The 15,530-nt window shown below is 40.0% G+C and overlaps 1 protein-coding gene across 4 annotated transcripts in view; it reads left to right on the forward strand.

Annotated features, from left to right (window-relative positions):
* The window catches only part of ppp1r9a (protein phosphatase 1, regulatory subunit 9A), a 146,663-nt gene that overhangs the window by 109,536 nt on the left and 21,597 nt on the right, over nt 1-15,530 (forward strand). For 3 of the 4 annotated variants that reach the window (XM_052016494.1, XM_052016495.1, XM_052016496.1), the window contains exons 15-16: nt 2,366-2,449; nt 4,123-4,321. In XM_052016494.1, the coding sequence (XP_051872454.1) occupies nt 2,366-2,449; nt 4,123-4,321 (283 nt within the window). The remainder of the gene's footprint in view (nt 1-2,365; nt 2,450-4,122; nt 4,322-15,530) is intronic. The other variant, XM_052016497.1, reaches the window with a different exon arrangement.

The following is a 15,530-nucleotide window of genomic DNA, read 5'->3' on the forward strand; positions in this document are numbered from 1 at the left end:
CTGAGTAAAGTGTAGAAAAAAAAATCAGTGTTTGCTGATGATTCAAACCTGGTTAGCTTTCTAAGTTGTGAGGACAATACAGAGGGATTTCAGGGGATTAGAACAGGTTAAATAAATGAGCTAGGACTTGACAGATGGAATATAATGTGGAAAAATGTGGCGTTATCTATTTTGGTAGAAAAAGTAGAAAAGCAGAGTATTTAAGGTGATGTTGTTCAAAGGGTGCCCTTATACATAAATCACTGTAACTTGGTAAGCGCAGCAAGCAATTTGATAGGCAAATGGTATGTTGTCCTTTATTGCATAAGGATCTGAGTACAATTAAAAATATTTTTTTGAAATTATATTGGGGCCCTGGCAAGATTGCATCTGGAATATTCTGTGAGAGTCTGGTCTTCTCCAAGGAAGGATATATTTCTGATGTTGGCCGGTAGTAGATCTTCATGTGGACTGTGGAGGCTCAGTCACTCAGTATATTCAAGACAGTGTCAACAGAGCTTTTGATACTAATGGAATTGAGGAGTCTGCAGTCAGTAAAGGAAAGTGGTGCTGAGGTAAAAGGTCAACCATAACTTATTGAAGGAGAAAGCAAGTGTGTGGGGTTAAATGATCTGCTTCTTTGTATACTTACTCACTATATTATCCTCCATTGGAAACTCCTGCCACAAGAGTTTAGCTGCAGCTCTGGAGAGTCTTGGTTACCCCTTCTCATTAAGAAAAAACATGGCTAATGTCCTCCTTAATCCCTGGAGCACTTTACATCCCCCTTTTCATCATTACAGCATCCTTTTCTGAAGCAGCAGCTCTCTCCAGCATCTGGAAGAGTATTGCTTATATTGTGCTTGTGTCTCTTTAAAGGTTGGCTCCCAGCTGTATTTGTGAGATTTAGTACCAATAAGTGTGAGGCTTTGCATTAGATCACAGAGATATACACCACAGAAATAAGTTCTTCAGCCCAACTTGTTGGTGCCAACCTGAGCTAGTCCTGTGTTGCTTATATTGCCTCTGTTTCGCCCATATGCCTCAAAACTTTTCTTATCCATGTCCCTGCCCAGATGTCTTTTAGACATTGTAATAATACTCATCTCTATCAATTCCTCTGGCAGCTTGTTCCACATACCACCTTCTATATGGAAAAAGTTGCCCCTCAGGTCCCCTTTAAATTTCTCCCCTCTCACCTGGTATCTCTTTTAGTTAATCTCTTAAATATCCTCTAGTTTTTGGCTCACCTACCCTGGGAAAAGGACTATGACCATTCACCTTACCTATGCCCCCTCATGATTTTATATACCTCTGTAAGGTCACCCCTCAGACTCTTGCACTCTAGAGAAAAAGCTCCAGCCTATCCAGTCTCTCCTTATAACTCATGCCCTCCAGACCCGGTAACATCTCTGTGAATCTTTTCTGCACCCTTTCCAGCTTAATGACATCTTTACCACAGCTAGGTGACCAGAATTGCACACATTACTCCAGATGCATACCACCAACTTATACAGTTGTAACTTGACATCTGAACTCTTGCACTCAGTGCCCTGACTGATGAAGGCAGGCAATCCAGACACCTTCTTCACCACCCTGTCTAGGTGTGTCGCCACTTTCAGGGAGCTATGTATTTGTATTCCTAGATCTCTCTGTTCTACAACACTCTTCAGAGCTCTGTTGTTTACTGTTCAAGTCTTGCCCAAGTTTAACTTGCCAAAATGCAGCACTTCACACTTGTCCAAATTAAATTTCATCTACTATTACTTGGCCCATTTTCCCAGTTGATCTAGATCCTGCTGTAATCTTAGATAACCTTCTTCACTTTTAGTGCCATCTGCGAACTTACTAACCATGCCATCAGTAAAGTGGTGTGTGCTGAAAATGACATAAGATAACATGCCTTCACACCAGGGAAACAGAACAATGTGAACTTTATGGGACTTCTGCTGTGTTGGCATGATACGCAATGCTATTTTATTGCACTGCACCCTGATAGTGTAGTGGCATGCCAAAACACTCACTCCCGTCACCCTCCTGATCTTTCACAACTGACCCAAAACCATTTAATCCTTTAACCCCCTTAGGTAATTAAAATCATTCCAGAAAAACTGCATCTTATCTACAGAGATACTTAGCTTCCATATATAATACAACCTCTACTGAGCTCCCTCTTGGAGCTTTGTTTTTGTTTTATTTCAATTCTGAGAAACTGACATTTTAGAAGTATTTATTGAGACTTTTTTCCTGTATTATAACTTCATTATCAGTTTCCTTTTTAAAAAAAAATTATTGAATAATAAACATGAAAATTGAAACATAGTGATCTACAAATATCTTGAAACCTGGTCTTAATATGGCCAATTGATTTTGCAATTTATTGCAGGTGTCCATCACAAAAAACATTTAGTAAAGGGAAAAAACAGAAAGACAAAGTGAAAGAAACCAATAGACTCTCATCTGGAAGCAGGTATACCGCAGTACTATCCACCATAGATTTAGAGCATTTTTACCTTCCAGGTTTCATAAAAATTGATCGTGCCACTTTTTTTAAACAAGATGATCTTATAAAACCCAGAACAGGGCTGACCAAATCCATTTAGAGCAGTTACTGTTTTCAGAATTCTAACTAGTAGAACCGTTTTATTCAATAGGCAATTTCTTAAGGTGGTCATAGAGAGTAGAAAAGTACTGCTTTGGAAGTTAACCCATTATTGAGTACCACTAACACAGAAAGCACATACTTTTGGTATCAGTACATTTTTGAACATACAAAGTACAATGCTGTCTTTATTATACTGCGCTAAGTATTGCAGTGAAGGTTAATATCACAGCAACGGGAGTCCTGATTGCATTTTCCCTTATGCAGTCTGGGAACTTACTGCTCATGCTTGTGTTCAGTGCCTCCTGAGCTTTCACATCTATAAAATGGCAAATAAATATTGTTTTGGTTTATCACATTATCTAAGCATACTATGGTTCTTTATTATATCAAGAGGTGCATTTAAAAGTGAGCTTTTATTTATTTTATTCTTAATAATTAAAGCACAGTTAATGGATTATCTTATTTATATTTGCATTGATTTGTTCTTAATATTGTAAAAGTTGTAATTGTATCTGCCTCTGGCAGCTCATTCCATATAATCACTGCCCTCTGTGGAAAAACTCGCCCCTCAGAACTCCTTTAAATTTCTTCTCTTTCATCTTAAACCTATGCCCTCTAGTTTTAGATTACCTACCCCTGGGAAAAAGACACTGACTACCTACCCTATCTATGCTCCTCATAATCTTAGAAACCGCTATAAGGTCACCGCTCAATTTCCTACATTCTGGTGAGAACAAGCCCAGCCTATCAGATCTCTCCTTGTAACTGAAGCCCTCTATCCCAAGCAACATCCTAGTGAATCTCTTCTGTAGTTTTTCAAATGCTATCACATCCTTCCAGTAGTGTGGTGACCATAACTGTATACAACATTCCAAATGTGGCCAAACCAATATTTTGTGCAACTGCATTATGACATCCCAAATCTTACACTCAGTGCCTGGACCTATGAAGGCAAGCATGCCTTACCTGTACACTTTTGATTAGGAGTTCAGTACTGAAGTAAAGCATTCATATGTGTTGTGATTGGGTTAGTCACCTCGGGTTTCTTTGGGATGAGAAGCCTCCACATCCACTGATTGTCAAAGTGAAGCTTGCCTTCTCTTGGTTCAGATTTGAGAATCCTAGCATGTGAATGCAGCACATTTCTCATGCAACCTGATGTGCAAAAATCGTCATCTCTCTGGACATGTCAGGAATGTATTACTGTTTTGAAACTTATTGGTACCAGTAACTTTGCTGAGGGCTTTGGAAAATTTTAGTTCTTCAGACCTTAGAGTGCCAGTAAAAGCTTTTTCAAAATTGATTAGAAGACCAAAAATTCAATTTACTTGACAAGTTGTTTTAAATGTTGCTAGAAGTGATTTCCTATTAGCATTGGTATCCTGCAGATTTGAATGTTGAGAAATGGCCTGCAGAATGCACATTTCTTATCTGTGACTGAAACAGTGGAAAGCTGTATTAATTGGTGAGGAAGTACTTTACTGAAACTTTGGAAACCATACACACCTAATTTTATGATATTTTACTTGTAATGGCAGGATCTCCAATGATACACTGGAAAGCTCAACAAGCAACATTTCAGTAGGAGAATCATCCTCCTCCATTCCACCTTGTGTACTATTATCCTGGTTTGGCGAAAGTGCTAAAAGATACAACTCTTCCAGCAATTTGCCATCTCCTAGCAGCTCAACAGAACCATCTTCTGAGAGCCTGAGCCCAGAAAAACAGAGATTTAAGGTAATTTGCAACTTGTTTTGTATCTGCAAAGAAGATGTAATAAGAAGTGTCACTCACAGATTTAGCCTAGATTGCACAAAATTGGAAATGTGCAGCAGATTCAACAACCATATATTTATTTTTTTAGTCAGTATTTCAGGTTTACTTTTAAAACATGGTATGTTAAATGATTGCCCATTTCATGAATAAATTCACATTTGAAGAGAGACAACTTCTCTCTGACTTGGAAGCATTATTAAAGATAAATTGGCCCTAAATTTACTTGATCCAAATTATGTAAATTTCTGTTATGCCCACCAGCCAGAATTGATGCTCGGGATCCCTTCATGCCAGTACTTAGCTAGGCCTAATGCAGAAGGCCAACTTCACTGGCCCTCTGCAACCTGGACACACATTGTAAAGTGTCAGTGACAACTCGATTTCAGGTGAAAGTTATCATAATCAATAAGGATCCAAGGGAAAACAGTGTATGCCATCTTCCTTTTTAAAATCCCCTTAAATGGTGATGGATTTAAAGGTGTGGCCATATTCAAATCACTAAAAGTTCAATATGCAGATATGGCAAGCAGTTATTAAGACAAGTGGTGTATTGGCCTCTAATGCAAAAAGATATGAATGCATCTTACTGAAATTAAATAAGGCCATCAGGAGACTACAAACTGAACATTCTGTGCAGGTCTGGTCTCCTACCTTAGGAAGCATATTCTTGTGGTTGAGAGAGGATTACCAGATTGATTCCTGCGATGGGGAGATTATCCTATCAGAAGAGAATCAGATTGGGCCAGTGCCATTGAATTTATAAGAGTGTTAGGTTATCTCTTTTTAAAGAAACAGAATTCTTATGGAACTTGACTGGATAGATGCAGAAATGTTATTTCCCCATGATGGAATGTCCAGAACCAGAGGTCAGAGTTTCAAAATAAGGGGTTGAGCTTTCAGGGCTTCAAATGAGAAGACAGTAATAATAGGAATTCTCTACTAAAGAGAGTTGAGTAGAGTCAGTCACTCAATATATTCAAGGCAGAGGTCAATATATTTTTTTTAGATATTCAGGAAATCGAGGAATGTGGGGTTATAACAGAAAAGTTACATTGGGTGAAAGATCAGCCACAATCTTATTGAATAGTGAACGACTTGAATGGCCCACTCCCACTTTTATTTCTTATGTTGTTATACTTATAATATCAGATATCATTAAAGTTCATCCAAAAGTAGAAAAAAAATACAGTGCAGATCTCAGTGAAAGAAAATAACTATCTTTTTAAAATACCAAGATAGTGACTTTGAGTCTAGCATCACCTCCAGTTTTTTTTTTATAAATGTTATCTTCTATGGGTTGGCATAAATGCAGGAAATTTGCCTTCATTGATTTTTTTGTATGGAGCTACAGTTATTTGAATAAATTAATTGCACTTCCTGCAGCCATAACACTAATGTAGTGCAAGTGGTTGAAACATTTTACCTGTATAGTTCAACTGTAAGAATAGTGTGAAGTTTTTGAGTGTGAATTTCCTCAGCAAAATGGAGTTTAATTCAGTTTTCATGCAATTATTCAATTGTAAAAGAAAAAAAAATTACCCAAATGGTGAGAGATTACAGAGCTCAGAGATGCAGAGGGATCTAGATGTTGTAGAGCATGATTTGCAAAAGGCTAGTATGCATGTACAGCAAATAATTGGGAAAGCTAACAGATGTTATCTATCGTGAACTGCTTAGTCAAAGTTGGTTGAAGTGAACTGGGCAAATGTCAGATAAAACAACAGACAAGTAGACATTTAATGAGGTAATTCATAACTCCCAGCAAAAGTGCATCCTATTGTGAAGGAAAAGGAAGGGTGAACCAACCATGACAAACAAGGAAGCTAAGTTAAAAGGGAAAGCATATGAGATGACAAATGTGAGTGAAAGTCCTGAAGATTTAATTCAGAATCCAACAAAGGAGGACTAAAAGAAGCTAATCAAGGAGGACAATAAGTGAGGGCACACTAACAAGAAATGTAAAATCTGGCAAAGAGCTTCTTTATGTACATTTAAGAGTCAGAAAAGTGAACATTGGTCTCTTAGAGAATGAAGCTAGGAAAATGGTAATTGGAAGTGAGGAAATAGCAGAGGAGTTGTACAGATGTATTGCATCAGTTTTTATGGTACACAATGCTACAAACATTCCAACAATACTAACAAAAATACAGGGTATGTGTTAAATGCCATCACTGTCTTTGGGGAATTAGTATTAGGCAAACGTACAGGTCAATAGTTCCCCAAGAATTGATAGTTTGCATCCTACAATTCTAAAGAAAGTGACTTCAGTGATAGTGGATGCATTGGTTTATAATCCTCCAAAAATTCTTGGATTCTGAGGAACATAGAACAGTACAACACAGGAACAGACCCTTCAGCTCTTGTGCCAAGCATGATGCCAAATTAAACTAATCCCTTCTGCCTGTGATCTGTATCCCTCCATTCCCTGCATATTCATGTGCCTATCTAAAAGCCTCTTGAACACCACTATCGTATCTGCTTCCACTACCACCCCGGTAGCATGTTCCAGGCATCAACCACCCTCTGTGTAAAAGAAAAACCACTTGCCTTTCGCATCCCCTTTAAACTTTCCCCCTCTCACCTTAAAGCTATGCCTTCTAGTATTCAACATTTCTACCCTGGGGAACAAGCTTCTGGCTGTCTACCCTAACTATGACCCCCATAATTTTATAAACTTCTATCAGGTCTACCCTCATCAAAATACGCTCCAGGGAAAACAATCCAAGTTTGTCCAACCTCTCCTTATAGTTAATAACCTTGGATCCAGGCAGCATTCTAGTAAACTTCTTCTGAACCCTGTCCAAAGCCTCCACATCCTTCCTCTAAAGGGGTGACCAGTACTGCACGCAATACCAAAGTTTTATACAACTGCAACATGACTTCCTTACTCTTGTACTCAGTGTTCTGAGCGATGAAGGCAAGCATGCCATTCACTTTCTTTACCACTCTATCTACTTGCATTGCCACTTTCAGGGAGATATGGACTTGGACCACAAGATCCCTCTGTACATCAATGCTGTTAGGGGTCCTGCCATTAACTATATACTTTCCCCTTACAATTAACCTCTCAAAGCGCAACACCTCACAGTTGCCCAGATTAAACTCCATCTGCCATTTCTCCGCCAATAACAGTAACTGATCTATATCCTGCTGTACCCTTTGATGACCTTCTTCACTGTCCGCAACTCCACCAATCTTTGTGTCTTCTGCAAACTTACTAACCAACCGACAGACATCCCAGGAAGTCACAAGATCACAAGACAAGGGAGCAGAAGCAGGCCATTCGGCCCATCGAGTCTGCTCCAAGGAAAGGGAAATAGAAATGGGGAATGGGGGGAAAAAAAATCTATTCTAATCCCAATTTCCGGCCTTATCCCCATATCCCTTGATATCCTGACTATTTAGATATCTATCTATCTCCTCCTTGAACGCCCCCACTGATCTGGCCTCCACTGCTGTACGTGGCAAGGAGTTCCACAAATTCACCACCCTCTGGCTAAAGAAATTTTTCCTCATCTCTGTTTTGAAACTGTACCCTCTAATTCTAAGATTGTGCCCTCTGGTCCTGGACTCACCCACCAAGGGAAACAGCCTAGCCACATTTACTCTGTCCTTTCCTATCAATATTTTACATGTCGCTATGAGGTCCCCTCTCATTCTTCTGTACTCCAGTGAGTACAGTCCAAGAGCTAACAAACGCTCCTCATACGTAAGCCCTTTCAGTCCTGGAATCATCCTCGTAAATCTCCTCTGAACCCTCTCTAACGTCAGCACATCCTTCCTAAGATGTGGGGCCCAAAACTGCGCACAATATTCCAAATGAGGCTTCACTAGTGCCCCGTAGAGCCTCATCAACACTTCCTTACTTTTATACACTATACCTCTCGAAATGAATGCCAACATAGCATTCGCTTTCTTTACCACCGATCCGACCTGGTGGTTAACCTTTAAGGTATCCTGCACGAGTACCCCCAAGTCCCTTTGTACTTCCATGCTTTGGATTTTCTCTCCTCCTAGATAATAATCTGCCCGCTTATTTCTGCTTCCAAAGTGTACAACTGCACATTTCTCTACATTGAATCTCATCTGCCATTTCCTTGCCCATTCTCCTAAACTGTCTAGGTCCCTCTGCAACCTTCCTATCTCTTCAATACTCCCTACTCCTCCCCCTATCTTGGTGTCATCCGCAAACTTAGCCACGAAACCATTTATTCCATCATCCAAATCGTTAATGTACAAGGTAAAAAGGAGCGGTCCCAACACCGACCCCTGCGGCACACCACTAGTAACCGGTAACCAACCAGAACAAGATCCTTTTATTTCCACTCTTTGCTTCCTGTCAACCAGCCAATGCTCCACCCATTCTGTTATCCTACCCGTAATTCCATGACCTCTCGTCTTATTAATCAGTCTCTTGTGAGGCACCTTATCAAAGGCCTTTTGAAAGTCTAAATACACAACATCTACTGCCTCTCCCTTATCCACCCTACCTGTGATTTCTTCAAAAAACTCCAATAGGTTGGTCAGGCAGGGTCTTCCCTTCACAAAACCATGTTGGCTAGGACCTATCTTGCCTTGCGCCTCTAGGTATTCCGTAACCCCATCCTTGAGGATAGATTCCAATAACTTTCCCACCACTGACGTCAAACTAATAGGTCTGTAATTTCCTTTATGCTGCCTCCCACCTTTCTTATACAACGGAACTACATTTGCGACCCTCCAGTCCTCCGGAACCACGCCGGAATCTATCGATTTCTGGAAAATTATCGCCAATGTCTCCGCTATCTCTAAAGCCACCTCCTTCAGAACCCGGGGATGTACCTCATCCGGTCCGGGAGACTTATCAGTCTTTAGCCCATTTAGTTTTCCTAGCACCTTCTCCCTAGTAATCTTAACTGAACTCAGTTCCATTTCGTGAGACTCCTGACTAACCAGCACATTGCTGATGTCCTCCACGGTGAAGACCGATGCAAAATATTCATTCAATTCCTCTGCCATCTCTCTGTTGTCCAGTATAATAGCTCCTGCACCGTTATCAATTGGTCCTATATCAACCCGTGTCTCTCTTTTACACCTTATGTATTTAAAAAAACTCTTAGTATCCTTTCGAATGTTATCCGCCAACTTCCTTTCATAATTCATCTTTTCTTTCCTAATGACCTTCTTAGTTTCTCTCTGCAGGTTTTTAAAAGCTTCCCAGTCTTCTGTTTTCCCACTAATTTTTGCTTCTTTGTACGCCGCCCCTTTTGCTTTTATTTTAGCCTTCACCTCTCTCGTTAACCACATTTGTGCCTTTTTTCCATTCAAAATCTTTTTTCTTGGAATATATCTATCCTGCAATTTCCTTATTTCCCATAGAAATTCCTTCCATTTCTCCTCTGCCATCCCTCCAGCCAGCTTACTCTTCCAATCAATTAGGGCCAACTCCTCTCTCATACCATTGTAATTTCCTTTGTTCCACTGAAATATCGATACACCAGTTATCAGCTTCTTCTCAAACTTGAAACTGAACTCAATCATATTGTGATCACTGGTTCCCAGTGGTTCCTTTACCTTTAGTTCCCTAATCACCTCCGGTTCATTACACAGCACCCAATCCAAAACAGCCGATCCCCTGGTGGGCTCTTCAACAAGTTGCTCTAGGAAAACGTCCCTTAGACATTCCACAAATTCCCTCTCCTGAGTACTACCGCCATTCTGGATTTCCCAGTCCACCTTCTTGTTAAACATCCCCCATAATTATCTTCACATTGTCACTCTGGCATGCTTTTTCTATCTCAAACTGCAACTTATCGTCCACTTGCTGACTGCTATTAGGGGGCCTATATATGACTGCTACTATTGTCCTTTTACCCTTGCTATTTCTTAGCTCCACCCACAAGGATTCCACCTCCTCTGACCCAATATCCTTCCTTTCTATTGATTTTATATCACTACTAACCATCATGGCCACACCTCCCCCTCTGCCTACCCGCCTGTCCTTCCTATACACTGTGTACCCCTGGACATTCAGTTCCCAATCACATCCATCATAAAACCATGACTCGGTGATTGCCACAATGTCGTATTTATTAACCTGTAGTTGTGCCACTAGGTCATCTACTTTATTCCTAATGCTACGTGCATTTAAATATAGTACGTATTTAAAGTGCTGGAGGATTGGAAAAGGTGCCTATATGACAGAATGGAAGAGAAAAAACAGTTAACAATAGGCTAGTTTGTCTAATGTCTATTATCGGGAAAATGTTCAAATCAATAATCTGATTAAGCAGAGTCACCATAGCTTCATGAAGGGGAAATCATGTTCAACAAATTTATTATAGTTCTTTGAGCAAAAATCAGGATAGAGGAGAACCAATGGATGTAATATATTTGGATTTTCAGGAAGTGATCTACAAAGATGCCACACGAAAGATTACTTTGCAAGATAGGAGTTCATGGTATTGGAAGTAATGTTTTATGGATAGAAGATTGACAAACTGCAGAAAGCAGTGATCAAGTCTAAGGGGGTTATTTTTAGATTGCCGACCAGTAACGAGAGGGATGACTGGTAAGGCAGATAAACTTGAAGCGTTGATTGGCACATGGGAATATGATACTGTCGCAGTCACAAAGACATGGTATAAAGAAGGGAAAGACTGGCAACTCAACATTCCAAGTTATGAAAACTTCAGGCTTGATAGGGAAGAAGTAAGGGAGGAGAGGGCATTGCAATATTGATTAAGGAGACCATCAGTGCTGTAATGAGGGAGGAAGTCATAGAAAGCTCTTCAAATGGTGCCATACCAGTAGAACTTGGAAATAAAAGGGACGATCATTTTGCTGGCGTTATACTAAAAGCTCCCAACAGGAGACCAAGGAACAGATATATAGACAAATCACAGAGAAGTGTAACAAAAGTAGGGTTATAATAAGTAAGGAATTCCAGCCTCTCGTTATTACCTGAGATCACTGTTGGACTGTTTTAATTAACTTTTTAACATGTATAGTGTTTAATACACCTCAAATGGCTGAACAAGGAATGGCCGCTTCCTAGCTTATTGGTTCGTCCATCAGGTGAATATGTGTTTTGTCATTGGTTGGTTGGTTGGTTTGGCCACAGGTATGTAATAGGTTTCCTGATTGGACTATTGTTAGCTAAGGAGTACTTCCTCTATCTCAGGTATAAAAGGTGTCGTTTTTTGTTAATAACTCTCTTCTACCCACCCCACCACCTCGCCCCCCGGCCCTAGCTCATCTTTAGTTCCTTTTGTCTCGGCTCATCTCCTATTAGTGAAGCTACTGCCATGTGCTCTGTGACTGTTTCTTTGCTTTAAACTTTTCCAATATAACTTTGTGAAGCACCAAGTTGTTTTCAACTCATTCCTGGACTCCTGAAAGACCTGTGGATTCAAAAATGACCAGATCTGACATCACTATATTGTGAGAGGCTTAGAGGGAGTGGAATTTTTAAAGTGTTTCCAGGAGTGCTTTGTGAGCTCTCTTTCTAATTTGGTAAATCTCAAGCTTTTGGTAGATTCCTTGATAATTATACCCATAGATTGACCTTTTTTCCCAATGAAGCTTCTGTCATCTCAAAGTGGATTGTTTAATTTTCTTATTTGATCAGGTAGCTTTCTTTTAAGTGCAAGCTATGCATTGAAAATAATCTGGATCCAGTAGAAAATCATGCTGGAAGGAAGATAAGAGTTAGGCCAATAATATTGCCATTATTATTAGCCAATTCACACAACTTTGGAATGTGGCTTCCTTTTAGAATTACCAAATTTTGCCTTATACTTTCATGACTTCATAAGGCACTGCAGCTTTACTTGCATAATCAAAGTGCAATAAATTAATTCAGAAGTATGGTACAAAGCAGTTTCAACATTTGAAACTCATAGACAGGAAAAGATCATCTGAGCCATCAAACTAATCCATAAAGTTATGCTGCAGTTGAATAACATAAACCTCAAAGCTACTCACCCAAAACCAAATTTGCAGTCTTCTAGGACAGATAGGTATAAAACATAAGGCCAATTTTTGGTAAAATTCTCTCCAACCATTGAAGTCAGTCAAACCAGGCTTTACAAGTCACATCACTCAATACCTCCATTGCCTTTTTCAGACTCTAATATCTGCATTAACAAGGAAGCAGTCCAGCTTCTTTACCATAAACTTGTTCCAAAGTGCTGGGACCCTTTGTGAGAAGGAAATCTTCTGCACCGGGACTGAGAGTGTAGAGGGAAGATAGCTACTGTAAATAGGTGAGAAGGGGACGAGTAGGTGTTAGGTGGAACCAGGTGAGGTGGGGGATAATGAGCAGATGGAGCCTGGGGGAGAGGGAAATTGTGAGATAGAGGCTGGTAAGTGATAGGTGGAAACAGATAAGGGGGAAAATATGAATATTGGGTAGATGGAGCCAGGTGGTGTGGGTGATGGTAGAGTTAGAGGCTAGAGGTGTTGAATGAAACCAGATAATGGGCAGATGGGGGAGGGGATAGGAAAGCTAGGCCACAGGAGAGGAAACCTTTGTGAATGGGTGGATGGAACCAGGTGGGGGAGGGTGATGAATCTAGGCAATAGGGGGAGGAGATTGGAAAAAAAATAGAAAAAATGAACAAAGAGAGAGAACCCCAGGTGGACTGCTGGGAGTGGAAATCAAAAATACGGGCTGTGAGTTACCTGAAATTGAAGAACTCAATGTTGATACCTTTTAGGTTGTAGGCTACCTTGGTGGAATATGAGGTGTTATTCTTCTAGTTTGCGCTTAGCCTAACCGTGGCAGTGGAGAAGGCCACGGCCAGACAGATCAGTGTGGGAAAGGGAGGTGAAGTGACCTTCCACCAGAAGCTCAAGATGGCTGTTTTGGACAGAACACACGTGCTCCGTAAGTTAATTGCCTAGTCTACACTTGGTGTCGCTGATGTAGAGGAGGCCACATCGCAAGCACTGAATGCAACGGACCACTTATGGACAGGTGCACATGAATCTCTGTCTCATCTAGAAGGGCTGTTTATGTCCCTGAATGGTGATGAATAAGGAGGTGTAGGTACAAGTGTAGGGGAAAGTGCCAGGGGACAGGGAGGGTGTGTGGGGAGTGATGAGTGGACCAGGAATTCAAGGCAAGAGTGGTCCCTGCAGAAAGCAAAAAAAAGTGAGAGAGAGGGGAAGATGTGACTGGTGTTGGAATCCTGGCAGAAATGGCAAAGGATGCTGTACTGAATGCAGAGGTTTGTAGAGTGAAAGATGAGGACAAGGGGAACTCTCTCTGTTCTGTCTTGGGGAGTGGGGGGTGGGGGTGGGTGAGGGATGATGCTGACAGCAAACATCCAGGAAATGAAGAAAATATGAGTGAGGGCTCCATATACTAAGATAGAGGGAAAGCCACATTTCTTGAAAAAGGACACTTAAGAAGTCCTGGAACAGAAAGCCCCTATGCTCCAGATTCCAGCATCTCTAGTCTCTTGTGTTACCATTAGAGTCTATGCATTAGTATCAGAGCTGCAAGGACATACATTTTATTTTTCTTACTCTATTAATGATTTTAATACTGAGAAATTCGGTTACACACTTATCTGGTTTACACAAAATTAAACCATATCTTGAGTGAATTTTATAATCAAAAATACAAATAATGTGGATATACATAGATAAGAGTTCCACTATATTGTTTAATCTTTAATGACTATTTAACTTAAATACTCCTAATCAGTTTACATTGTATTTAAGTCAGTAGTATTACATTTTACATTTCTTATCAACAAAAAGGCATTTCTCCAGTAGTTAGTTCCCTCTCAAAGCTTTTGTATTTGAGTTGATTCAACAGTCATAAATAGTCATTGTGCCAGGACAAAGTAGCACTTTGCCAGGGTAAATAAGTTTTATCTAATTTATGGTCTTAGTTGATTGAATATGAATTTGGGTAAAGAGGAAACCAGCCTAAGAACTAAATGTGCTCCAGTATGCCACTGTGCAGAGCATTGGTTATCAAATTTGCTTTGCTACTGTACTGTCTTGAGGTTTTTCTCTAATAATAAAAAAAAATAAGCTGATGTGAAAACAAACAAGCTGATTTTACATCTCATGGTGAAAATTACACACAACATCAGATTATGTTTCAGGAGACAGATTTTCCAGCAACTGTGTACTCTGCACAATATCAACCCTTTAATTTAAATTGTTTGGTTTTTTATTGCTTCTTGTTTTAGTAAATTTTGTTGTGCAAGTACACATAGTGTTGTTTATGGCTGAACTCATTTTCATCCTTTTGCTGTTTCTTTCTAACAGACCCACTGGCCATGGCCATCATTCTTCCATTATTCCTATAATGTAGTATGACATTTAGTTTGTGTTACATTTTTATTAATACTGATCATTGCTAAAGTTGTTAAAGTTGTGGTGGGATATTCTTTGATGTATTTTAATCAATTTCATTGAATTTAATTTGAGTAAACTGTAACTAGTTGAAGATACAATAACTACATTTCTAAACTTTCTTTTTCAGTAATAGTGTTAACCACATACAATTTTAGAATTATTCCGATTGGAGAGTGTGGTTCAACTTTTAGACTGTGTGCTTAAGCATACATAGCAACTACCACATGAATGTGGAAGTAAAATTTAATTCTTGCTGTGAAAGCCTGCAAAATCAGGCAGTGTAACTCCAAAACAAAAAAAAGAGGATTTCCCTTAAGGATCAAAATCTTCTACTTCTGGTGCAGATAAAGGTCCATTGTCAAAGATTTTATGAGAATTAGATATCGGTTCAATTACTAGAGAAAATATGATGCTGTAGCGGTTGCTACCGCGGAATAAAACAAGACTCTACTCGGAGGATTGCCAAACAGAACTGGTTTATTTTCCCGCCTTGTGCGGGCCCTTTAAGGGAGAATGTTCCCGCCCAAAACAACCGGCAATGACGTAAGTCCTACGTCATCAGGACTTTCCCGCGCGCGGGTTCTCCCGTCGCTCGGAAAGACGAGGCCCGCCGCCATCTTGGGCCTCGTCGCGCGACCCGACTGCCGAGCCGGTTCGCCCAACTAGACGGTGAGTTGCCACAATGCCATCTTTAGCTTTTGTAGATAGCTTTGATCTTGGATTATACATTCTGTGTGCTGGACACATTCTTTTAGGTATTTGCACACTATTTACTCATTTATTTGCTTTCTGAATTCCACAACAAAACAAT

The sequence above is a fragment of the Pristis pectinata genome, chromosome 5, assembly GCF_009764475.1.
Source record: "Pristis pectinata isolate sPriPec2 chromosome 5, sPriPec2.1.pri, whole genome shotgun sequence".
Taxonomy (NCBI): domain Eukaryota; kingdom Metazoa; phylum Chordata; class Chondrichthyes; order Rhinopristiformes; family Pristidae; genus Pristis; species Pristis pectinata.